The sequence below is a fragment of the Austrofundulus limnaeus genome, unplaced genomic scaffold, assembly GCF_001266775.1.
Source record: "Austrofundulus limnaeus strain Quisiro unplaced genomic scaffold, Austrofundulus_limnaeus-1.0 Scaffold501, whole genome shotgun sequence".
NCBI lineage: Eukaryota > Metazoa > Chordata > Actinopteri > Cyprinodontiformes > Rivulidae > Austrofundulus > Austrofundulus limnaeus.
In genome coordinates, this window is record NW_013952903.1 from 174875 (window position 1) to 198249 (window position 23375).

The following is a 23375-nucleotide window of genomic DNA, read 5'->3' on the forward strand; positions in this document are numbered from 1 at the left end:
GTAAACATGTAAAGTTATTTGGCACTTACTAACATCATCTTCCAGATTATTCCACAATCTGACTCCTTGGATTGAGGTGCACGGTTATTTCAAACGTTCGAAATTTAGGTTTCAAAAACATCTCTGTCCCCTTAAGATTATGATATAAAATTTTTCACAGGAATTAAGAGAAGCTGCTTGTCAAGATACTCAGTTAATTAGTCTCTATTCCACCTGTCCTACCACCTGTTTCCACTACAAGATGCTTTTAATTTCCTCACAGTCATATTCAAAGAAATCCCAAATCAGACTTTACTACTTTCTCCCAACTTTTGTTGTCACTTTGCAGTTGAGCTCTGTGCAGCAGCAGATTGGAAACAGGTGACGTTACGGATCATGAGGTGCCGTAATCTTTAATGTGAAACTGTTCAATTTGAAGAAAAACTATAAGATTAGTTTAATCAGGCCAGACAGCTCAAAATAAATTGACAAACTCTAAAACTAAGGATATTCTGTCTATAATTTCAGTTAGTTTTAGTTAGTTTTGTAAAAAGATTATACAGTTTTAGCTATGTTCTTTTCATTTTATTACAGTTTTTATTTATTTCAGTTAACTAAAATGTTTTTTTCATTTTTAGTTTTGTTCTTCAGTTAGTTTTAGTGAACTATAATAACCCTGGTTGGTGGTATGAAACGTAGTCACTCACCCAGCTCGTCCTTGCACTGCACAGGTTTGGTGGGGAACGAGTGTTTGCCCTGTCCAACATGGTTGACAGCAGAAACCCTGAACTCGTGGCTCGAGCCTTCTTTCAGCTCCTTAAGCGTGAACTTCCTGTCCATCAGCTTGTCCTCTCCACCAATGCGTGTGAAAGTGTCACGGCCAACCATTCGGGACTCCAGGACATATGCCGTCACCTCGGCGCCACCGTCGTACTTTGGCGGTCTCCAGGCAACAGAGATGGAGTCCTTGGTAACAGMGGTGATGATCAGGTCTTCTGGACGCTCAGGGACAGCTGAAGGAAATGGAGATAAAATGAGTTACGGACCATTTTTTTGTGTCAGTTTGAGCGGACGGTCCAGCTGGTTCCAGTTTAATGTGTCAGACTCACAGATCGGGTCTTTGATCAAAACCATCTTATCGGTCTCGATGAAAGGTCCCATTCCGATAATGTTTTCAGCTGCAATCCTGAAGAAGTAGCCCTTTCCCTCGATGAGTCCCTGCACCACGGCGTTGTTCCTTGTCACCGTGTAGGACACCGAGGTCCAGCCCATGCGGTCAGACTCGCGCTTCTCGATGATGTAGTTGGTGATGGCTGAGCCTCCATCGTCCTCAGGAGAGTACCAGGTCAGCTTACAGGAGTCTGTGGTCAGGTTCTCTCCAGCAAAGGGAAGACCAACTGGTCCAGGGACRTCTGAAGAAACCACAGTGGACAGTCAGCAGATGTTTTTTGTGTTTGAGTCTGAAAGAGGTGAGCAGTACTCACCGAGGACCTCCACAATGACGGCCTTCTTCCTCTCGCCTCCTTCGTTCTTGGCGCTCAGCGTGTAGATGCCCTGGTGCTGGCGTCTGCAGTTCTTGATCACCAGAGAGTTAGAGATGCCTGTCGTCTCCACTTTTGCCTCTTTGGGCACCTCGCCGTCATCCCGGCACCAGGTGATTTGTGGGGCGGGTTTACCAGACACATAAGCAATAATACGGATGGTGCCGCCGGCGTGAACCACAATCTTCTCTTTCACCGAGGCGTCCAGGTCCATCTCAGGAGGAACTGGAGACAAAGACCGTTTGTTAAAGTTAACATGTCCATGATTCCCTCCACATGAGACGTGTCTCAGTCTTACTTGTTCTGTCTTTGACCTCGATCAGCTCCAACACAAGTCCRGGGTCTCCCACCCCAGCAGCATTTACGGCTCGGACTCTGAACTGATACAGACCTCCTTCCTTCAGACCAGCCACCACAAACTTAGTTCCTCTGACCTCGGTGTCCTTTGCCTGCAGAAAGACAAAGACACCATCAGGACCTGAACTTTGCTCAGCCTTTAGTTCACACATGTTTGTTTTTCTACCTTCTTCCAGCCCTCGTCTCCCTCAGGTGCCTTCTCCTCCTCAGCATCACTGAGCAGCAGYCTCTTCTGAGCTCTCTTCTCCTCCTCCTCCTTATTGATCTCCTTAAACTCAACGATGTAGCCTGTCACCTTGGATCCTCCATCGATCAGAGGCGGCATCCACTCCAGATCCACAGTGGACTTTGACCAGTCTGTCACCTTTGGAGAGGGTGGGCCTGGAGGCTCTGTGAATACAGAAATATTTCAGTTCTGATGTCTGAAAGAATGCAGAAAGGTACTACAGCAACGTTCTGAGACTTACTGATGGGGTCTCTGCAGAGGATGGGGTCTGAGGGCATGCTGGGCAGACCAGAGCCAGCAGCGTTGACAACGATGACTCTGAACTGGTACAAGGCACCCTCCAGCAGGCCRGTGACGTCCCAGTTGTTGCCCAGCGGGAGAGCTCGGATTGGTTCACGGCTGACACGGCTCCAGCGCTTGGAGGTRGTCTCCTTCTTCTCAACAAAGTATCCGGTGATGGGGGATCCACCGTCATATTTGGGCTCTTCCCAGTTGACGGTCATAGACTCCAGACAGACCTCAGTAATGGTTGGTTTCTCACACTGACCCGGGACAGCTGGAACAGAAGTGGTCTCTCATTAGTAATCAGACAGCACTGGACCCAAACACAGACCTCCATATGAAGCTGAACTTACTGAAAAGGTTTCTGGCCTTCTCCTGCTCACTGACCAGTGGTGGGCCAACTCCAAACTTGTTCTGAGCCATGACTCGGAACTCATACATGTGGTTCTCCGTGAGACGTGTCACCACATAGGCGCACTCCTTGGGGTCATTGGAGACGTGGACCCAGGACTTTCTGTTGTCCTCACGCTTCTCAACCACGTAGTTGGTGATCTTGGATCCACCATTGTCTGTAGGAGGGCTCCAGGCCAGGCCGATACGGTCTGCAAACACCTCAGTGAACTTTATGGGTCCGATCGGTGCACTTGGAGGTCCTACATGAGAGAGGAAGATGAGTCAGTATGAATGGAAGAGACAAATGTTCATGAGACAAGTCCCTCCAGGCAAATATTCTGATTGACCACATTTTGTTTGTTTGCTTTTTGAAATTTGTCAAAAGAAAAAACCTTTGAGTCTCCGATTGGAGGACAGGAACAGGCTGAAGGACACAGCWACAGTTACTCACCAAAGACTGAAAGCTTGGTGTCCTTGGTGGCGGTGCCCAGACTGTTGCTGGCCGTCAGGCTGTAGAGTGCGCTGTCGTGCCTGCTGGCCTGCTGAATCAGCAGCGTGCACTTATCCTGGGTGACCAGTTTGTTGAAGTGCTGGTCATAYTGGACTGCAGCTTTCTCCTCGGGTTTGGCCAGGCTGGCCTTGTGCCAAGTGAGCGATGGGAACGGGCAGCCGCTGATCTTTGCCACAATGCTGACATCACATCCCTCCTCCCCCTCCATGGCCTCCCGCAGCTGGATGGTGGGAGGACCTGCAGAGAGGAGCAGGCTCAGTGATGGCTGAAACTACAAGACCAGTAAACAAAATCCTGAAATCTGAACCCGGTTTGTCCACTCACATGTCTGATCTTTGATGACCAGGGGTCCTACGGTGGCAGAGGGTCGGCTGGTTCCGGCATCGTTCACGGCTTTTACTCTGAATTCATATTCTCCTCCCTGCAGATTAACAAAACCATCAACAAGTCCAACTGACCCGACTGGACCCTCCTCCCACCTGTCTACTGCGTTCAGGGATGGAAATTAGYACCCGCCACTGGCCAATTGTGGGTAAAATTATGAAGTGGTGTGTAGATCTGAACAACGCACCCGCCACCGTGGCTGGGTGTGGGTGTGTGATGAACTTAAAAAAATCTCTTCAAATCGCACTACTGACCTTTTTCAAAAACTCAGTTTCATTTTTATTTTGCATTTCAGAGCCTTTATGACGTTAAAAAAAAAACTAATAACATTAAACAACCATCTTCCAACCCGCTCTGCAGCTAGAAATAAGTTCTCCCCTCCTCCTTCCCTGCTTTAGGCGCTGTCATCTATGTGGTCCGCCTGCCCCTACCCCCATCACCCCCCGTGCACACGAGTAGATTAAGAGGCTCATTATACAGGTGAATATCCGATTATCAGAAGGAGAAAATAAAAACACCAACTTTAATGTGGCGTTACATATCTGGATTAAGCAGGCTGCAGGTAACAAAACCCTTTCTGAAACGGAACCAAAGGAAGAACCGAAAGTTGCAGTTTTTTTTTTTTAACAATAAATGGAAAGGGAAAAAAAACAGATAATGGTGAGTTTAACAGGGCAGTCAATTTTGTTTCAACTGTCGGCAAACAGCAAAGCTACAACTGTAGGCTGGCATCAAGAGCAAAAACCTGAAATCAGCTGATTAAAAACACTATTTCTGCCACTGCCAATGTGTGAATATTACATAATGTTAGTTAAAAAAACTTCATATTACTTGTTAAATATTTTAACTCACTTTAATTGACCAAAGGAAATTTAAGGAAACACTGTTTTTAACCTCAAGGAAACATCTGAAGATCAGCTGACAGCACCAAAATAAAGAAAGAAAGAAAAAAATCTGCTCCTTTTCCCTTAAATTTTCTCTGCAGGCTATTTTTTGATGCAGAACAAAACAGAAACCCAGAAAAACTAAGTAACAAAATGAACCTTGTGACACAAACCTTTTCAAAAGTAAAAACAGAAATGATTCCACTCTGAGACAATGGATCATCAGAGGGATTTCCATCTGTTATTGAAATCTTACTTAGAACAGACGACACATGTTCATATTAGCAGCCTATAGAACAAAACTACGTGATAAAAGACAAAGGCTGATTTTATTGAATGATGAATAAATAAATGAATTTACCTATGGTAACTTTTTTTTTCACCTTGAAAAGTTCTCCTATAATATTAAGGTTAAATCTTTTTTTTTCCAGCCAAGTAGCCTACCTAAAATAATTGGTGTTCCACCTACATACCAGCAAAAAGCAAGTTAGTAAGAGAAGTGGAGACGTCAAAAAGTCCATCATTTTAATTTTGTCAAACAGGCTGGCTTGAACACTCTACGACACTAACAGATTTTGAGTGCTATTATCTGATTGTAGGCACAAACTATTTAATTAGGCCACCAAGGACCATGAATTGTCTAAATGCCACCGTGTTATTGAAACAAAAAAATATTGGATGGTAAAACGTTTGAGTGGCCGATACAAAACTTTTTCTACCAGCCACTGTGGCTGCTGGGGAAAATTATTAATTTCCACCCCAGACTGTGTTACCTGCTTTCTGTGCAGCAGGGATGTGTTCATGTCAAGCTAAAACCCAACGCTGAGTTTGGTGTTCCACGTGAATCCACATTAGGAACATGACAGTGATAACTATATAATGACAGTTGAAACTGACTAAAGAAACTAAAACGAGACGTTAAATCTGCTGAATCAGCACTAAATCAAAAAAACATCATCTTCTCACTAGATAATCAAGTGTTGATAAAAACATATCTGAGGTAGTTTCCTGAAAAGTTTCATCCAGTAAGAACAGAGTTGGACCAACCTCCTTCAGGTCCTCCACCTCGAAGGTGAGCTCCTCCACGTCCCTCTTGTTGCACTGCTTCCAGGTCTCCTTCTCCTTCCCGCTGGTGTCCCAGCTCAAACGCTCGATGATGTAATGCTTCACAGGAGAGCCGCCGTTGTTTTTCGGGGGCTCCCAGCTCAGGGTGACCGTGGTCTTTGTGACCAGGTTGACCTTCAGCTTGGTTGGGGGGTCAGGTGGGTCTGAGGAAGAGGAAGAATACTTTAGACACTTCCAGAGAGGTATGAACTCTAGGTGTAGCAGGTTTGTCCTTACAGATGGGATCTCTGGCTCGAACAGGTTCTGTTGTCTCAGTAAACGGACCGAATCCCAGTCTGTTCTCTGCTCGCACCCTGAACAGGTACTCCAGACCCTCCAACAGACCTGGAACCACAAAGGCCTGGCTGGCACAGGCTGCATTCACCTGAATCAAGATAAGAAATTATTTTTCGCTTGTTTTTAATGCTTGAAGTGCAGAGTGGAGCTATGTTACCTGATTCTAACAGTTTATTGGTGACTACACTTAAAACAAAATCCAATTTAAAAAGATTGAAAAGTGAAACTTTAGTGTTCACCTTGGTCCAGGCCTTGTCAATGACAGACTTCTTCTCAACAAAGTAGCTCTTGATTCTCTCTCCTCCGTCAGTATCGGGGAGTTTCCAGATCAGCCTCATGGTTGACCGGGTAATGTCAGTGACCTTCAGGTCCTTTGGAGGTCCAGGAACATCTGCAGCCAGAAACCAGGTTAGATATCAGTGATGTCAGCAAAGCAACACAGACACACTCTGAGAGGCGTTCAGGTTTCACTGACCCACAACAATGACCCTAACGTTGACGTGTTTCTGCCCTGACTTGTTCTTGGCTGTGATGGTGTAGCGTCCAGAGTGGCTCCTCAGACTGACGGGGATGTTCACCACAGATGTGGTGTCTGTGGATTCAACCTGGACAAAAAATAATGATAATAATAATAATACCCTGAGCATGTAGGACCTCTGAGGAGAGCACAGTTCTGTATTTAAATAAAAACTGTGTTGATGGTGGTTCTTACCGCAGAGTCCACAGGCAGTGTGTGCAGTTTGTTCTTCTTCTCTGCCTTGGCTTTGCCTTCATAGTCCCAGGTCACTTTGGGAGCAGGGCGGCCTCTGATGGTGGCAGGGATCCTGACCGGATCTCCAGCGCGGATATTCACGAGGTCATCAGCCAGAACATCAATTGTGATGAAAGGAGGAACTGTTCAGAGAAGAGTAAACTGAAGGATCACAGTAGAGACACTAAAAATTTGTTACTACACTGAAGAGTCGCACATACGTTGAACGTCCTCAATCAGAACTTCAGTGGTGCGGGGGCTGGGTTCCGACTCTCCAATATCATTGACAGCTATGATCCTGAAGCGGTAGCGTTTCAGCTCGCGGAGGCTAGGCACGGTGAACTCTGTGGTGGGGACCAGGCTGTCGATATCGTTCAGTCTGTGCCACTCTGATGAGCCTTCATCCTGGATCTGGACGATGTAGCCCTTGACGGGACTTCCTCCGTCGCTCTCAGGTGGTTTCCAGGTCAGCAAGACACTGTACTTGGTCTTATCAGCAACCACAGGAGCAGCGGGCATGCTGGGAGGAGCTACAAGGGAAGCAGCAGGTCATATTTTTTGAAACGTATAATAACCATGTGTCTGAAAGATGCCTTCTCTGAATATTTACTCACTGATGGGATCAACAGCGAAGGCCGAGTCAGACGGGCTGCTGAAGGGTCCGGTTCCAGCTGAGTTACTAGCTGCAACCCTGAACTCGTACTCTGTTCCTTCAAAGAGACGAGTCACCTGGGTGACACGGAGAAGAAGGGGTTCTGTTTGGTGTTCTTTTCTCTTAAATGAAAACAGAGCTATTTTCTCACTGTGCATTTTTAAAAGATGCAATAGGATTATTTGAAAATGTTCATAAAACCAAACATTCTAAAAGTTGGTCCCAGGTCAGTAAAACATTTGTTGTCCTTAAAAAATAAAGAAGACTGCATTATTTGAAACAAAAGGACATTTCCCAATGGGCGGTTCTTAATCTGAGTGAAGGAGGTTGAGGTGCTCCAGCAGCTTACCTGATACTCCCAGCCTTTCATGCCTCTTTTAGTTATTGGGGTCTTATTGACTTTAGCCCAGTAATCTGTGCCTTTCTCCCGTTTCTCCAGCCAGTAGCCGATGATCTTTGAACCTCCGGTCTCTCTGGGAGGCTCCCAGGTTAGCGTCATGGAGGTCTTGGTGTATTCTGCAATAGTTGGTTTCTCTGGTGGTCCAGGAAGTCCAAAGGGGTCTATGATGAGAACCTCCCCTGTCGTGCAGGGATCTGATATACCATAGCGGTTCTGGGCTTTGACTCGGAACAGGTAGGTCTTTTTGGTCTCCAGGTTCCATACCTGTAAAAGAGAAAGAGAGAGTTATTCCACAAATCCCACAGACCTGATGCTTATTGGCTTGGTTGATTGTGTAGAAACAAACCCCAAATTTTCTCTCGATGACGCTGTTGTTGACCACCTCCCACTGCGGCTCGGGTGGGGCCTCCACTCCCTCCTCCAGCTCAGGCTGCTCTTTCATCACTTCCATCCTCTCAACAATGTAATTGGTCAGCTCACTGCCACCATTATCAGTGGGCGCGTCCCAGTTCAGGTAGCAGGACTCTGCCCTGATGTTGGACACAGCCAGATTCCTGGGTGGAGTCGGTCGGTCTGTGAACACAACAAAAGTTCAGTCCTACTCTACTAAATCTGGTAGCAAGTTTCAGGGTGGTGGTTCACTCACCTAGCACCATGACGGTGATGGTGTGCTTAGCAGAGCCCATGTTGTTGGTGGCTAACACCATGTAGCTGCCCCGGTCCCTCCTGTTGGTCGCTGGGATGGTCAGCTTGGTCTTGGCATTCAACCTGCCKGTAACCTCTGTCTCAATTAGAAGGGTCTCAGTGGACTTTGGAATCTCCACGTCATCCTTGGACCACTCGATCTTTGGGATGGGGAGTCCGATGATGTCAGCAGGAATCTCAACAGGTTCACCCTTCTTCACTGTGATGCAGTCTGCCTTAAAGTGCTTCAGCATGTGGACCTCAGGAGACACTGAGGAAACAAACAGCACAACATGAACACATTTCATCATCCACGTGGTTGATTTTTTTGAAAGAAAGATTAGCTTTGATACTCTGGAAGTTTGAAGAGTCTCACCTTCATCATCTTGGATGATCACTGTCAATGGGATGGATGGCTCACTCTCACCAATCAGATTAGCACATTTGATTCTGAACTCATACATCCAAGCATCCTCCAGGCCCGTCACAGTCATAGTCATGTCGGTGCAGATCTCTGTGTTGCAGGGTTCAAAGGCTTGCTGGTCCTGTCTCTTCTTCTCAACAAAGTACCCAATCACTGGGCTGCCACCATCGCTACGAGGAGGCTTCCAGGCCAGTGTGAGGGAGTCCTTGGTGCGTTCTGTATAATGGAACTTCTCAGGATATGTTGGTGGACCTRTAGAGTCACCAAACAATTAGCTTCAGCTAGTTTTCAGCTAAGGTCTTGGTCACCTTAAATAAATCAGTCAACCACTCACCCTGTGGGTCTATAGCCTTGATTGGTCCTATTTCCACAGGTTCACCCAGACCATACTTGTTCTTGGCGATGACTCTGAAGTAGTACTCTTGTTCCTCCACGATACCCCCACACTCACATTTGGATGAGACGGTCTCAACGGGCTGTCTCCATGTGTGCATCTTCACATCTTTTCGTTCTACGAGGAAGCCCGTCAGATCACTGCCCCCGTCGTCTACAGGGTCATCCCAATTCAGGAAGATCATCTTACGAGTAACAACAACTGGCTTCAGATCCGTGACAGGTCCAGGGACATCTGAAACATCAAACAGTGTTAGCATGTTAAAACTCAGGTGAGGTTCTGTGGCTCACCTTGACTTACTCATCACTTCCACTCTGCTCCAGGCTGACTTGGTGCCGCTGGGGTTGCATGCAGAGATCACATATTTTCCAGCGTCCTTCCTCTGAACGTTTGCGATGGACAGAATGCTGTTGTTGCCCTCACTGAGGATCTCCACGCGGTCTTTGTCTGGTTTACCATCATCCTTGGTCCAGGTGATGGCTGGGTATGGTTTCCCTGTGACAGTAGCTGGTATAAGGAGTGTTTCTCCAGCCCTGATGATGACACCGTTCTTCACGGACACGTCCAAATCTATCATTGGTTTTTCTGTGGAGTGAAAGCAGATACAGTACCATTGGAAGAGGAAAATAACTAAAACAATATTTAAACGATCTAGGAACAAAATATTTTAGAACTGACCTGCTGGATTTTGGACAATCACAGCCTCTGTGAATCCAGGTGTTCCTTCTCCTGCAGCATTGCAGGCGATGACTCGAATTGTGTACTTGGCTTTCTCACGGACACCATAYACAGTGAAGGTACGGTTTCTACAAGGCCATTCTGTAGCTCTGGACCACTCCTTGCTACCCACCAATGACTAAAAAGCCAAACAAATACAASTTTATAATTTATTAGCCAAAAACATGCAGCTACAACAGAAACCAGATTAATATAAATGTAACAAGTTATGAGACGTGACTTGATGCTCTGACCTTCTCCACATGGTATCCCAGGATCTCTCCTCCACCATTATCAGCAGGTGGGTCCCACTCCACTTCAATCGAGTATTCAGTGGTTGTAGCAATGCGAGCGATGGGAGGTCCAGGAGGCACTGAGAGATCCAAAATAAACAGATTCACTTGGTAACCATTTCTCCACACTATTAATTTAACTACAAAGTTTGAATAGACTGTGACATTATGGGTCTGGTATTTAGCAGGGTTTACGTACAGATGGGAGTCTGAGCCATTTTGGGTTCAGAGGGTTCACTGAACTTTCCAGGTCCAGCCTGGTTTTCAGCTGCCACCCTGAATATGTAAGTCAGTCCCTCCAGCAGCCCTTCAACATTGAACTCAGTGTCTTTGACAATGTYCCTGAGGGTTGAAACAGAAGGAACATTAATGTCATAAACACGACTGTTTCTGCACAAACATACAAAGATATAAAGAGTTGGAGTTCTGGTGTTTTCAAACCTGTTAACACGCGCCCAGTGGGAGCTGTTGATCTCCCGCCGCTCCACCCAGTATCCCAGGATGGGGCTGCCGTTGTCATTTGGTTGGTTCCATTTGACCAGCATGCTGTTGGCTGTGATGTCCTCAATCTGGGGCTTATCAGGAGCATCGGGAGGTTCTGAGGACAATGAGATTGGACCGTGAAACACGTTGCCATATTTTATACAGATGCTTCCAAACACTAAAAAAAGTCAGGGTGAACTCACCGAAAGGGTTCTTGGCGATGAGAGGCTTGGAGACACAAGGACGACCAGGACCAAACTTGTTCTCTGCCACGACCCTGAAGATGTACTCTTTCTTCTCGATGAGTTTGGGTACCAGGTAGCGGCATCCCATCAAGGTGGAGGTAACAACACTCCAGCCGAACTCCATCTTCGAGTTGTCCTTATTCTCCAGGGTGTAGTTGATGATCTCACTGCCACCGTTATCCAGAGGAGGATCCCACTTGCAGATAACAGAGTTCTTCCTCACCTCCTCAAACTTGAAGTTGACAGGAGGACCGGGAGTATCTGAAGATAAAATCTAAACTTTAGCTTATGATAAAGTGTGTCCCTCTGCAGAAAGACTCCAGGTTCTGAACCTTCTCAGTCTGTGCTCCTAACAAAAAGAACAAACCAGGAAGTAAACTCACCGAGCACGTTGACCTCACATGTTGCAGAGGCAACTCCGTGATCGTTCTCCACCTTCACCATGTAGACGCCGTGATCTCGGCGGACCGTGTCCACGATAATGATGGAGGACACGCCCCTTCGGCTGTTGTTAATGGTCAGACGTTCATTAATGGTTGGGTAGTCGGGCTCTTCCACTTCTTCAGCCTCCTCTTCTGGCTTCTTCTCCTCCTCTGGCTTTTTCTCCTCTCCTTCTTTCTTCTCCTCTCCCTCCTTCACCTCACCCTCCTTTGTTTCTGCTTCTCCCTCTGTCTTCTTCTCCTCCTCTTTTATTTCCTCTTTCTTTTCTTCCTTCTTTTCTACCTTCTTCCTGAGGGGTTTCTCGGGCCTCTTGCGCAGGGGTTCGGGCTGGATCTCCTGGTTGTTCCAGTACCAGGTGATCTGAGGGTACGGAGAACCGGAGATGTTGGCATCCAAGCAGATCTCATAGCCCCGCTTTATGCTGAGACCAGACTGCTGACTGCCACTCAGGAACACCTTTGGAGGATCTGAAAGAGATGGAGGACTTCAAACAAACTGAACAGAGGAAGACTGCTTCTGATCCACATGAATCCTTTAGAACATTTCTCCTTACCAACGGCGTCTGAGGCCTTAACATAGGGTGTGTTGCGAGACGGCTCACTGATGCCAGCGGCGTTCTCGGTTTTGACTCTGAACGTGTAGTTCTTGCCCTCAGTAAGTCCCCTGATAGTGTAGGACAGGACGGGGACCAGGAAGTCGTTGCACCTCTCCCACTTGTCCTCGCCTTTCTGCTGCTTCTCCAGAATGTAGCCCATGATCTTGGCACCGCCATCATACATCGGAGGCTTCCAGGTCAGGGTGACGGTGCTGGATGTGGGGTTGTGGGTCTCCACGTCCACTGGAGGGTCAGGAGCATCTGGAAAAAAGAGTTCAGGCTTTATAACATGTTTGTGTTTATTCTCCTTTGTTCAGGTCGTAATGATCACAGGTAGTTTAATAAGAGGTGGCTGATTTATTATTATTTTTCAATAAAAAAATCATAGAATGGTTTCAAATGTGCAAACTGGCCCAAACCTCCATCTGCTCTTTAAAATGTAGGAATTTATCTGGAAAAATTAACCGGTTAATGTTCAAGAAATATTTGTAATGTAAAAAATTACATTGTCCCAAAAACTCAAAGAAAAAACACCAAAGAAAACACTTTGGCAAATGGATTACCTATAAAAGATTGTATCTGGACATTGAACAGACTGATTGAAGTCCAAATATCTGTCATGAGGACCTATCTGGGTAGAGTTTGCATGTTCTCTCTGTGAATGTGTGGGTTTTCTCCAGGCACTCCGGCTTCCTCCCACAGACCAAAAAAACATGACTGTTTTTGGTATGTGGGAGGAGATATAATTCAGCCATTTTAAGACTTGCAGAGCTRAAAACTGGTACAGTAGTGGAAAAGAACAAGCTCTGACAAATTCTGAATGCTAAATAAAAATTCAAAATGGCCACCAGAGCTARTTTGAAACTGCAATAACTCAGCCATTTTAAAACGTGTTTAGCTAAAATTTGGTGTGTTGGTAGCTAAGAAGAATCTCCATCACATACTGAAGTCAAATAAAAAATCAAAGATGGCCACCATAGCTAAAATGCAAAATTGACCATAACTCAGTCATTGACCTCCATCAAACAGTAAATTCAAGCCCTTTCATATTTTCTCCAGGAACTATTCTAGTTCCCTCTACAGTTGAGTTTTCAGAGGGTTTTATGTTTCGTACACTGAGTAAGACATTTCAAACATCAAGCTGATTTTCTGAATTACTAGAGTTTTTTCATACGTTTTTGGTCCTCAGCAATGACTGGGTTTCGCAGCTCAATGAACTCTCCTCCTCCGATCTTGTTGACAGCCTGGACCCTGAAGTAGTACTCTCCATTGGGGATGAGGTCCTTCACTGTCCAGCACACCTTGTTTTCTCCAGACATCATGTTGAYGTAAGTCCTCCTGCCTGCCTCACGGCGCTGCACACAAACATGAGAGTCAAAACCTGTCCGAGTCTGAAGCTGAAAGTAAAACTCCTGTGATCTCAGACCTGCAGGACGTAGTGAAGGATCGGGCTGCCGCCATCATAGTCTGGAAGATCCCAGGTCACTTTACAGGAGCTCTTTGTGATCTCTGAAGCCACAATCTCCTTGCAGGGACCAGGAAGTCCTGAGGATTCCAAGAAACATTAAAGACTGATCTACATGTTAAAGACTGATCTACATGTTGAAGATACTAGAATGAGAGTGTGTGAATGGTTACCGATGACTTTAACATTGATGGTGGCACTGGCACTTCCCAGTTTGTTCTCCAGAGTCACTTTATAAACTCCAGCATCAGGATGAACACTGCTGTCAACCTCCAGGTGACAGGAAGTGTACTCCTTTCTGCAGGGCAGAAACAATCCCATCAGACCACATTGCAAAACGATTATTCATCCTCACTCAGCAGGACCTCAAAGAGACACAAACCGGACTCAGAAAATGGACCAATGAAGCAATTGGAAACATTTCTGAAAAGTTTCAAACAATTCCACATCCTTTTAGAAGACCTATTCTTTTTAGCAGACATTTTTCTTCTGGGATGAACAGGTCAAATTTATAAAGTCGTTGAAATAGTAAAAAAAAAAAACAGATGAAGTTGTCCTGAAAAGAAACTCTTAAAAAAAATGTTTCTGGAAGTCAAAACTTTCAGTTCAGCTAAATRTTGTAGTTTGTTGCTCTGAACTATAACACTGTTCTTCTTTCAGCTGCTCCTCTTTAGGATCATCTATCTCCATCTCATCTTAACCCTGGCATATCTGCACTGCTCCAGGCTCTCTTCCACTTGCTCCCTATTCTCACTACAAATCACAATATTTGATGAAAACAGGATCATGTCGTGTATTCCTGTGGTTTGGGTTAGGTTACCCAGTTTGKGCTGTTTGGACTGTGGATGGTGTAAATCTCTCTGACCTGAAGCCAACGCGTTCATCGGCCTTCAGCTCCTTGCCATCTTTATGCCAGGTGATTTTGGGCGAGGGCACAGCTCTGAAGGGAACTGGAATGTGAAGCTTCTCTGTTTCCACAACAACCAAGTCCAAAGTTTGGAAGTCCAGCGTGGGGTTACCTGGAGCCACACAGAAGAACAAGTTTGCATGTGCACTGTTGATTCCTGCAAAGGAAACCTGACCCGGGGTTCTTACAGTCTGAATCCTTGGCAAAGACGTTTTCTGAGATATCGGAGGGCTCGCTCTCTCCAACAGCATTGATGGCCCTCACTCTCAGGATGTACTCCTTCTCAGGGACCACGCCCTCCTCCACACGATACTTCAGCTCTTTCACTGGACGGGAGTTGACCCTCATCCACTTTTCAGTTCCAGCCTCACACATCTCAATGTGATATCCACGGATCGCAGAGCCGCCATCCTGCTGTGGAGGTTTCCAGGCGATGGACAGGAAGTCCCGACTGGCTCCGGTCACATGGAGCTCAGTGGGTGGAGATGGGATACCTGGAGGGGACAGGACAGACAGTTTAAGACTCAGTCCTGTGTTCAAAATGATTTCCAAGTCATCATCAGGCTAACCTGTTGGATCTTCGATGGTGATGATCTCTGTAGGTTCACTCGGGTGTCCAACACCAGCCTCGTTCTCAGCACACACCTGGAACTGGACCTCTGTTCCCTCGATGACGTCTGTTACTCTGTACTTACAGTCCGGACCTGAAGTCTTACCACACTTCACCCAGCGTGTTCCAAGTTTCTCCTTCTTCTCAATAGAATACCTGGAAGGAGGCGGCATCAGAATATGAACACGGTAAAGAAACTAGTTTTCATAATACGGAGGTATCTTATCTATAAATATAGTAGTTATATTAAAAGACATTAGAGCGTGAAAAATAAAATGTGTGGGGGAGGGTAAAAAAGCAGTACTTGATTATGGGTCTGCCTCCATCGTTTTTAGGAGTCTCCCACTCCAGGTCGACGTATTTTTTGGTCACAGCGTTGACAGTGAGAGCGTAAGGCGGCCCAGGAGTTGCTGAAACAACACATATTTATTATTATTATTAATATATAGATCATCATGTACCACCTCATAAACACCAGCCTCTCTAACTCACTGAAAGTATCTTTGGCCAGCACAGAGTCCTCCAGTTCACAGAATGGTCCGAGGCCAACAGCATTTTCTGCAGCAACACGGAACACGTAGAGCGAGCCGTCGTTCAGAGGCGTGACAGTGGTCTTCAACTCCTTCACTGTGGTGTCCACCGTCTGCCAGCCTTTACGCCTCACGTCACGCTTCTCCACCACGTAGTTGGTGACTTTGGATCCTCCATCACGCTCAGGGGCAGTCCACTTCAGCTCAGCGCTGCTCCTGCAGATGCTCACCACTTGCAACCAGCGAGGAGCTGACGGAGGGTCTGAGGAGGTCCAGACAGAAATCTGTTCAGATCATTTACTCAAAACTATCCTGTCAGAATCATTAGCTTGTCCTGAATTACTACTAATTTGTTGTTAGAGGTTAATAATTGTCTGAGAGTGCATTGTTTTCTTACTCAGTCTCTCCTTGCAGAGCACTGGGTCACTGGGCTCGCTGGGTTCGCTCTCCCCTGCCACGTTCACGGCGCGCACTCTGAATGAGTACTCCTGCTTCTCCATTAAACCCTTCAGGAAGAATTCCAGGAAGGTGATGTTCTCTGCCACACGGATCCAATCTGTGGTTCCGCTCTTCAACATCTCAATGACGTAGCTGTCGATTTTGGCTCCGCCGTCGTGCTCAGGTTTGGTCCACATCAAGAAGCAGGAAGTCTTGGCTACGTCCTTCACTGTGGGTTTACCTGGAGGCCAGGGAGGATCTGGAGGAGGAACAAACATGACTGTGTTAACATTTGTAAATAATGCTCAAATATAGGATGGTTTAATCATTAACACTTTGTACCGATTGGATCCTTAACGAGGATTTGATCCGTCTCTTTGCTGGGTTTTCCAGTTCCAGCCAGATTCTCAGCCAGGACTCTGAACTTGTACTTCTTTCTAGTGGGAAGACCTTTGACTCTGCAGAGAAAGAATGATGTCACCACAATGCAGACTTTCAGAGCTAGACTTGGTTCAGACAGCTGGACTCACCTGTAGTTGGTGTCTTTGATGGGCAGCTTGTTGCATCGGATCCACTTGTCGTGGTCTGGTTCGTATCTCTCCACCCAGTATCCTGTGATGGGACTTCCTCCGTCTTCATCCGGCTCATACCAGGTCAGAGTCAGAGAGTCCTTGGCGATGTCTGAAGGCTCCAGCTTGTAGGGAGCTCCAGGAGTGTCTGAGGACAGTACAAGAACCGTCATATTGGACCCAGCTGAGATTTATTATTTAACTCCACAGAGTTTAAAGCCTCGACTGTGTGACCTACCAAAGGGGTATTTGGCGGTGATAGGTGGGTTTTCAGCAGGAGGACCGACACCAAACTGGTTTTCAGCAAAGACTCTGAAGATGTAGTCCTTGAACTTGATCAGACCCACAGCTTTGTACGTGGTCTGTTTGATGGTGGAGGACAGCCGGTGCCAGATCTCACTGTCGGCTGCCCGGCGCTCCACAATGTAGTTGGTGACTTTGGAGCCGCCATCATCACGAGGAGGATTCCAGGCCAGGAAGCAGGTTTCATTGGTGATATCAGAAATGTCAAAAGCAGCAGGCGGACCAGGTTTATCTGTTTTACAATAAAAGAATAAAAAAGTTAATTTATAATAACTTAGAATAAATACTTTCTCTGCTGACCAACTGTCTCACCGAGGATGTTGACGTCCACAGTGGCGGTGGCTCGGCCGCTGCTGTTGGTAGCTTCAATAATGTAGGTGGAGCTGTCGTCTCTCTTGGTCTTGGCGACCGTAACAGTGGAGTGTCCTGGTTTGGTGTCAATAGACACCCTGTCATCTGGTTTGAGGACCAGGTCAGCTTTGGTCCACTTTACTCTGGGCTCGGGTTTACCGGTCACCTCAGCAGGGAGTTCGATCTTGCTGCCAGCTTTGGCAGTCAGACCAGCCAGAAGCTTGGCGTCCAGGTGGATCTGTGGAGCTTCTGCAGAGGAAAGGACAAGAACTCAGTCAGACACATCCTAACAGAGTTCTTGGACTGATACAGGAAGGTGTTCCAGGTCTTACCTATGGGGTCCACAGCTTGAATCTCATCAGTAGCCTTGCAGGGCTGGCTGGCTCCAAGTCGGTTTAGGGCTCTGACTCTGTATGCGTACCACTGGCCCTCAATCAGACCAGTCACCTGGCACTTCAGCTCAGGTACCATGTCTCCACAGGGCTCCCACTTATCTGTTCCTCTCTGGCACTTCTCCACATTGTAACCTCGGATGCCAGTGCCACCGTCATATTTGGGTGGTTCCCAAGTCAGGAAGATGCCGCTAGCAGATTTGTCTCTCCACTTCAGGTTCTCTGGAGGGTCTGGGACAGCTGGCAGAAGGCAAGACCTCGAGGTTAGAAAGTTCCTCTGAACTCAAAAATTAGGGAGGTCCAGTTTTATGTCTGAATACAGAATATTTTCTTGACTACAGCTGAAAAACATTTCAATACCTCAGCTCTCCTGAGAGGATCTGATATTTCTAACTTTTACTATAGGATAGTTTTTCTGACTCACTGGCTGGAGAGGAGACGTTGACAGGCTCATCGATGTATGCCGGCTCTCCTGGGCCACACTTGTTGAGCGCAGTGACTCTAAACAGATACTCCTTCCCTTCAATCACGTCGGTGACGGTGAGCTCCAGATCCTGGATACCTGTGACAACCTGAGGGACAGTTTGACTTGATTATCATCAACCCACAGATTCCTACAGTTTTCTTTAGCAGTTCATGATTAGGCAAGATGTTCACTCACATCCTGGCTAAATTAAAATTATTGAAATTGTACCTTGACCCAAGTCTTGCGGGACACGTCTCGTTTCTCCACCTGATATCCGGTCAGAGGACTTCCTCCGTCGTGCTCAGGAACCTCCCAGGTCAGGTGGACATGCTGTCGGGTCACTTCCAGGACCTTAAAGTCCTTTGGAGCGCTGGGTGCCGCTGCAGGCACAGACAAAAACATTGATCCCACTGAAGAAAGACACTGCAGAACTCTTGTTCAGATGTATGTTTTTTGTTGGCATACCAATAACGTTGACTTCRATCTCTCCGGAGACAGTGGTGACATCATTCTCCAGCTGCAGGGTGTAGATGCCTTTGTCGGGTCGAACACTKGGAGCAATGCTCAGTTCTGTAAATGTTGACCTGGTCATCAAGGAGACCCGCTCATCTGCGGTGGTCAACTCCTTCTCTCCGAAGGTCCACTTGGCGACGGGGGTTGGGTAACCAGAGATGGGGACTCTGATAACAAGCGGCTGAGGGACAATTACCTCAAGGCCGTCTTTGAAGGCACTCAGGTCAAAGGTTGGACCGACTGGAGGASGTTAAGACAGCAGGTGTCAGACAGATTCAGCCTCTGCCTTTATGTTTCTGTGAAATGTTTCAACAGGTTTCTCACCATGTGGGTCATCGGCCAGAAGAGGCCCAATGGTGTTGGACGGGTCCGAAATGCCAGCAGCATTTTCAGCAAACACTCTGTAGTTGTACTTGGTTCCATATTTCAGACCTGACACCTGCAGGAGAAAAGGTTACAAATAAAGAATTTGAAACAAGTCATCTGAAACAACTGATGTAAAACGAATCATCAGAGACAAGTCATCTGAAATGAGTTATCTGAAACAAGTCATCTGAAATGAGTTATCTGAAACAAGTCATCTGAAATGAGTTATCTGAAACAAGTCATCTGAAAGAAGTCACTTAAAACTACTGATCTGAAACAAGTGGTCTGAAATGAGTCATCTGAAACAAATCATTTGAAACAAGTCATCTGAAACAAGTCATTTGAAACAAGTCATCTGAAACAAGTGGTCTGAAATGAGTCATCTGAAACAAGTCATTTGAAACAAGTCATCTGAAACAAGTCGTCTGAAAAAAGTCATCTGAAACAAGTCATTTAAAACAACTGATCTGAAACAAGTCGTCTGAAACAAGTCATTTCAAACAAGTCATCTGAAAAACAGTCTTCTGAAACGAGTCATCTGAAACAAGTCATTTGAAACAAGTCATCTGAAACAAGTCATCTGAAAACCAGTCGTCTGAAACTAGTCATCTGAAACAAGTCGTCTGAAAACAAGTTGCCTGAAACAAGTAATCTGAAATGAGTCATCCGAAACAAGTAACCTGAATCAAGCTGTCTGAAACAACTAATTTGAAAACTAGTTGTCTGAAATAAAGGCTTCTGAAATGATTCACTTGAAACAAGTCATCTGAAATGTGTCGTGTGAAACGTGTCAACTGAAACTAGTTGCCTGAAACAAGTTATTTGAAAGGAGTCATTTGAAAAGAGTCATCTAAAACAAGTCATCTGAAAACAAATTGTTTAGAATCAAGTTGTCTCAAAACAACTGATTTGAAAACAAGTCAGTCATCTGAAACGAATCATCCAAATGAGTAATCTGAAAGAARTCATCTGAATTGAATCAACTAAAAGGAGTCATCTACCTTGTAGGTGAGGTCAGGGCAGAGGCGGGCGTTGCAGCGGAGCCACTTGTCTGTGCCGTCTTCGCAGCGTTCGATGATGTATCCTGTGATTATGCTGCCTCCATTCTTCACAGGAGTTTCCCAGCTGAGCTGCACTGAGCTCTTGTTCTGGTCCTGCCAGGACAGGTTCAGAGGAGGACTGGGGCGCTCTGTGAGACAAATATTAGAGAGGACCGAGGGAAGCAGAAAATATGTTAAACGTAAACATTTTAGTTAATAACTGATTCATTGGTAAAAAAAAACAAACAAACATTCAAGTTAAATTAAAACTAAAAGCATAATTTGAAAAAATCAGTCATTCCCTAGCTCTAAGGTGGATCTCTGGGTTGGTACTTACCGATGGGATCCATAATCTTAACGGGTTGTGAGGCAGCACTTGGCTTGCCTTCACCAGCTTTGTTCTCAGCTTTGACCCTGAAGATGTACTCTTTGTTCTCGATGACATCGTGGATGATGGCGCTGAGCTCATCGGCTTTGGTCACCTGGACGGGCGACCATCTCACGGATGTYCTGTCACGTAGCTCTACGATGTATGAGGTGATAGGAGAGCCTCCATCAGACTCGGGAGGCTCCCAGGAGACGGTGCAGCCGAACTTGGAGAYGTTTCCCACAATGACATTCAGAGGAGCATCAGGAACATCTGAGGAACAAAAGACAGAGGCAGATGTTTCAATTTAATGGCGCACCAATGAGATACAACCAACAGATTAATCAGCTCATCAAATGATGGAAAAATTAAGTGGATAAAAAAGCATCACTATGGAAATCCTACCAAACTTGTTCTTGGCTTGCACAGCTTTGTCCGTCTCAACGAAGGGTCCACTGCCAACTCGGTTCCTTGCACAGACTCTGAACAGGTAAAAGCAGTCCTTCTGCAGCCCGGTCACCGTGTACTCTGGGCTCTCAGCATGGTCYGTGGCCAGAGTCCAGGTCTTACGCTTCTCGTCTCGTCTCTCCACAACATATTCAATCACTTTACTGCCGCCGTCGCTCTCCGGTTCATCCCACGCCAAACTGACCTCACCGTCTGCTGTGTCAACCACCTGCAGGTTCTTTACAGGTCCAGGCACGTCTRAGGAGAAAAGGTTCATCAGTCCAAGGAGCCGAACAGAGATTGATGACTGCTGTACATTAACTGTCTCAGATATATAGGTCCGACTTGATGTGTTGGATCTCTACATGGATCCTAGATATTATCATTCACACTGTAACGCTCATAGTAGTTTTTTATTACATTTGCTTCATTTTTTTCGCTTTTATCTAGAAATTATAACATATCTTCAAAGACAGAAGCCATTTTGTGAGAATAAAACMTATAAAACACATACTGTTAGTGTTAGATCTTAAACTTGGATCTGAGACTCAACTAAAGACATTACTAAAGATGACAAGTTCCTCAGTGTTTTTAATGTCTCAACAAACTTCAATTCTAAAGTATTTCTYGTTGCTCATTGCCCTTGATTATTTCCGTGCTGAGTGTTTTCTTGTACAACTCAGGGATGCTTTTAAAGGGTTAAAAACTAAAGTAAAAAAGCCACAGACACAAAACTCACCGATGACGCTCAGGTTAATGAAAGCTTCTCCTTCTCCATGTTTGTTCTTGATGATGATCTTGTAACGGCCTTCGTCAGATTTCTTTGGGTCCTTGAGTCGGTACTCTGTGCGGTCTGCAGAGGTGTGGATCTGGTCTTTGGGCAGACTCTGGTTGTCATAGAGCCAGTCTGCATCGGCCTGAGGGTAAGCACTGTAGGGGACGGCCATAACGATGGGCTTTCCTGCGTCAGTCACATAGCTCTGGTCAGTAGTTTTGATCTGAGGCACAGCTGGAGGGCGAGAGGAGATGTGCCAGACAAAARCRCAAACAGGAGTTGTGTTAATGCAAACAGGGAGAGSCTCTGTAGACTGTTTATTTCTCTCCTCTGTATAGTTGGACCACATCAGACCTGGACGCTTACCTGCCAACTCCAGCTTGGCCTTGGCGTCTTTGTCTTTGACAATGACCCTGTACTCTCCCTGGTCTCTGGGTCGGATCTCACAGACCTGCAGACGGTGAAGTTTCCCCTCGCTCATCATCTGGAACTTGTCTCCCTGGACGACAGTCATGTTGTTCCTTAACCACTTCACCTCCACCCGGTCCTTGTTCAGCTCCACCTCGAACACCACGTCAGAGCCWGGAGGTTCAAACATGTCCTGTGGCGGTCGGAYGATCTCCACCGGCGTCTCTGCAGGGCAGAAAGACAATGGTGAGGATCTCAGGGCAGGTACTGGATCAGACAGAAATAAGGTTGTGATTTCCTCACCTTCAACAAAGAGCCTGGCTCTGGACCTCTTTTCGTCCACACCACAGGCGTACTCACACTCGTCATCAGGTCTGCACTCTTTGATACGCAAAGTGCAAAACTTTCCATCCCTCTCAAAAGCGTATCTGTGAAAATATCCAGAGTTCAGCTCGGTCAGATAACCAACAATCAGTCCTGGTGCCATGGAAACAGTCTTCACTTATTTTGAAAGGACTAGATTTAACTCGGAGCAGGAAGTGTTTTCAAAATTAAGAACAAACCTGGGTCCTTCTCTGATCTCCCGTCCGTTCCTGTACCACTTGACCTCAGCCTTGTCTTTGGTCAGCTTACAGGTGAACTCAGCGTCGTCGAACTCTGTGATTGTCTGGTCCTTGAGGTGTACGTTGAAGTCGGTCGGTGCCTCGCTGATGATCAGCTCTGCGGTGGACTTGTCATCTCCAGCCACGGCGGTGTACTCGCCCTCATCGGCCAGCGTGCAGTCTTTGATGGTCAGCATGTGCTTCTCTTTGTCCACTCTGTAGACGAGGCGTTTGCTGAAGACTATCTCTTCACCAGCCTTCATCCACTTCAGAGTGGCGTTGGCTCTGTTGACCTTACAAGAAAAGCTGATGGTCTTCTTCTCCTGAGTGTCGATGTCCTCAAGAGGAACCACAATCCTCAGACTCTCCTCTGAACAACAACAGTTCCAGACATGGTTAGAAGAGTTGTTTTTTTCTGACAGTACTGTTTCTGTGAAACACTGATTCATTCATACCTAAATAAATATACAGCAGATAAAATAAGTATTGAACACGTCACCATTTTTCTCAGTAAATATATTACTAGAGGTGCTAATGACATGAAATTTTCACCAGATGTTGGTAACAACCCAAGTGATCCATACACAATTAATACAAACAACTTTATTTCTGGACATTTATGGTTTGATTTCTTTGTATGTATGGATCACTTGGGTTGTTACCAACATCTGGTGAAAATTTCATGTCATTAGCACCTCTAGTAATATATTTACTGAGAAAAATGGTGATGTGTTCAATACTTATTTTACCCGCTGTATATGTATATACAGCGGGTAAAATAAGTATTGA

At 46.0% G+C, this 23375-nt stretch overlaps 1 protein-coding gene across 1 annotated transcript in view; it reads right to left on the reverse strand.

Moving 5' to 3' along the window:
- The window catches only part of ttn.2 (titin, tandem duplicate 2), a gene marked incomplete at its 5' end in the record, with an annotated part of 153022 nt that overhangs the window by 64772 nt on the left and 64875 nt on the right, over positions 1 to 23375 (reverse strand). The window contains 54 exon segments of the mRNA XM_014025811.1: positions 687 to 992; positions 1089 to 1391; positions 1464 to 1745; positions 1819 to 1969; positions 2044 to 2267; positions 2345 to 2659; positions 2739 to 3038; positions 3230 to 3526; positions 3614 to 3710; positions 5605 to 5825; positions 5899 to 6046; positions 6198 to 6349; positions 6434 to 6563; positions 6671 to 6852; positions 6931 to 7239; positions 7324 to 7438; positions 7711 to 8025; positions 8108 to 8334; positions 8408 to 8716; positions 8822 to 9121; positions 9204 to 9497; positions 9564 to 9848; positions 9942 to 10119; positions 10235 to 10353; positions 10473 to 10615; positions 10715 to 10871; positions 10960 to 11262; positions 11385 to 11909; positions 11996 to 12298; positions 13212 to 13392; positions 13464 to 13582; positions 13676 to 13800; positions 14368 to 14521; positions 14598 to 14903; positions 14979 to 15175; positions 15324 to 15429; positions 15512 to 15811; positions 15947 to 16246; positions 16330 to 16445; positions 16518 to 16704; positions 16795 to 17091; positions 17172 to 17459; positions 17543 to 17842; positions 18027 to 18174; positions 18297 to 18448; positions 18534 to 18821; positions 18906 to 19020; positions 19949 to 20136; positions 20325 to 20627; positions 20760 to 21059; positions 21541 to 21810; positions 21943 to 22209; positions 22288 to 22412; positions 22548 to 22956. Coding sequence (XP_013881265.1) covers positions 687 to 992; positions 1089 to 1391; positions 1464 to 1745; positions 1819 to 1969; positions 2044 to 2267; positions 2345 to 2659; positions 2739 to 3038; positions 3230 to 3526; positions 3614 to 3710; positions 5605 to 5825; positions 5899 to 6046; positions 6198 to 6349; positions 6434 to 6563; positions 6671 to 6852; positions 6931 to 7239; positions 7324 to 7438; positions 7711 to 8025; positions 8108 to 8334; positions 8408 to 8716; positions 8822 to 9121; positions 9204 to 9497; positions 9564 to 9848; positions 9942 to 10119; positions 10235 to 10353; positions 10473 to 10615; positions 10715 to 10871; positions 10960 to 11262; positions 11385 to 11909; positions 11996 to 12298; positions 13212 to 13392; positions 13464 to 13582; positions 13676 to 13800; positions 14368 to 14521; positions 14598 to 14903; positions 14979 to 15175; positions 15324 to 15429; positions 15512 to 15811; positions 15947 to 16246; positions 16330 to 16445; positions 16518 to 16704; positions 16795 to 17091; positions 17172 to 17459; positions 17543 to 17842; positions 18027 to 18174; positions 18297 to 18448; positions 18534 to 18821; positions 18906 to 19020; positions 19949 to 20136; positions 20325 to 20627; positions 20760 to 21059; positions 21541 to 21810; positions 21943 to 22209; positions 22288 to 22412; positions 22548 to 22956 — 12531 coding nt within the window.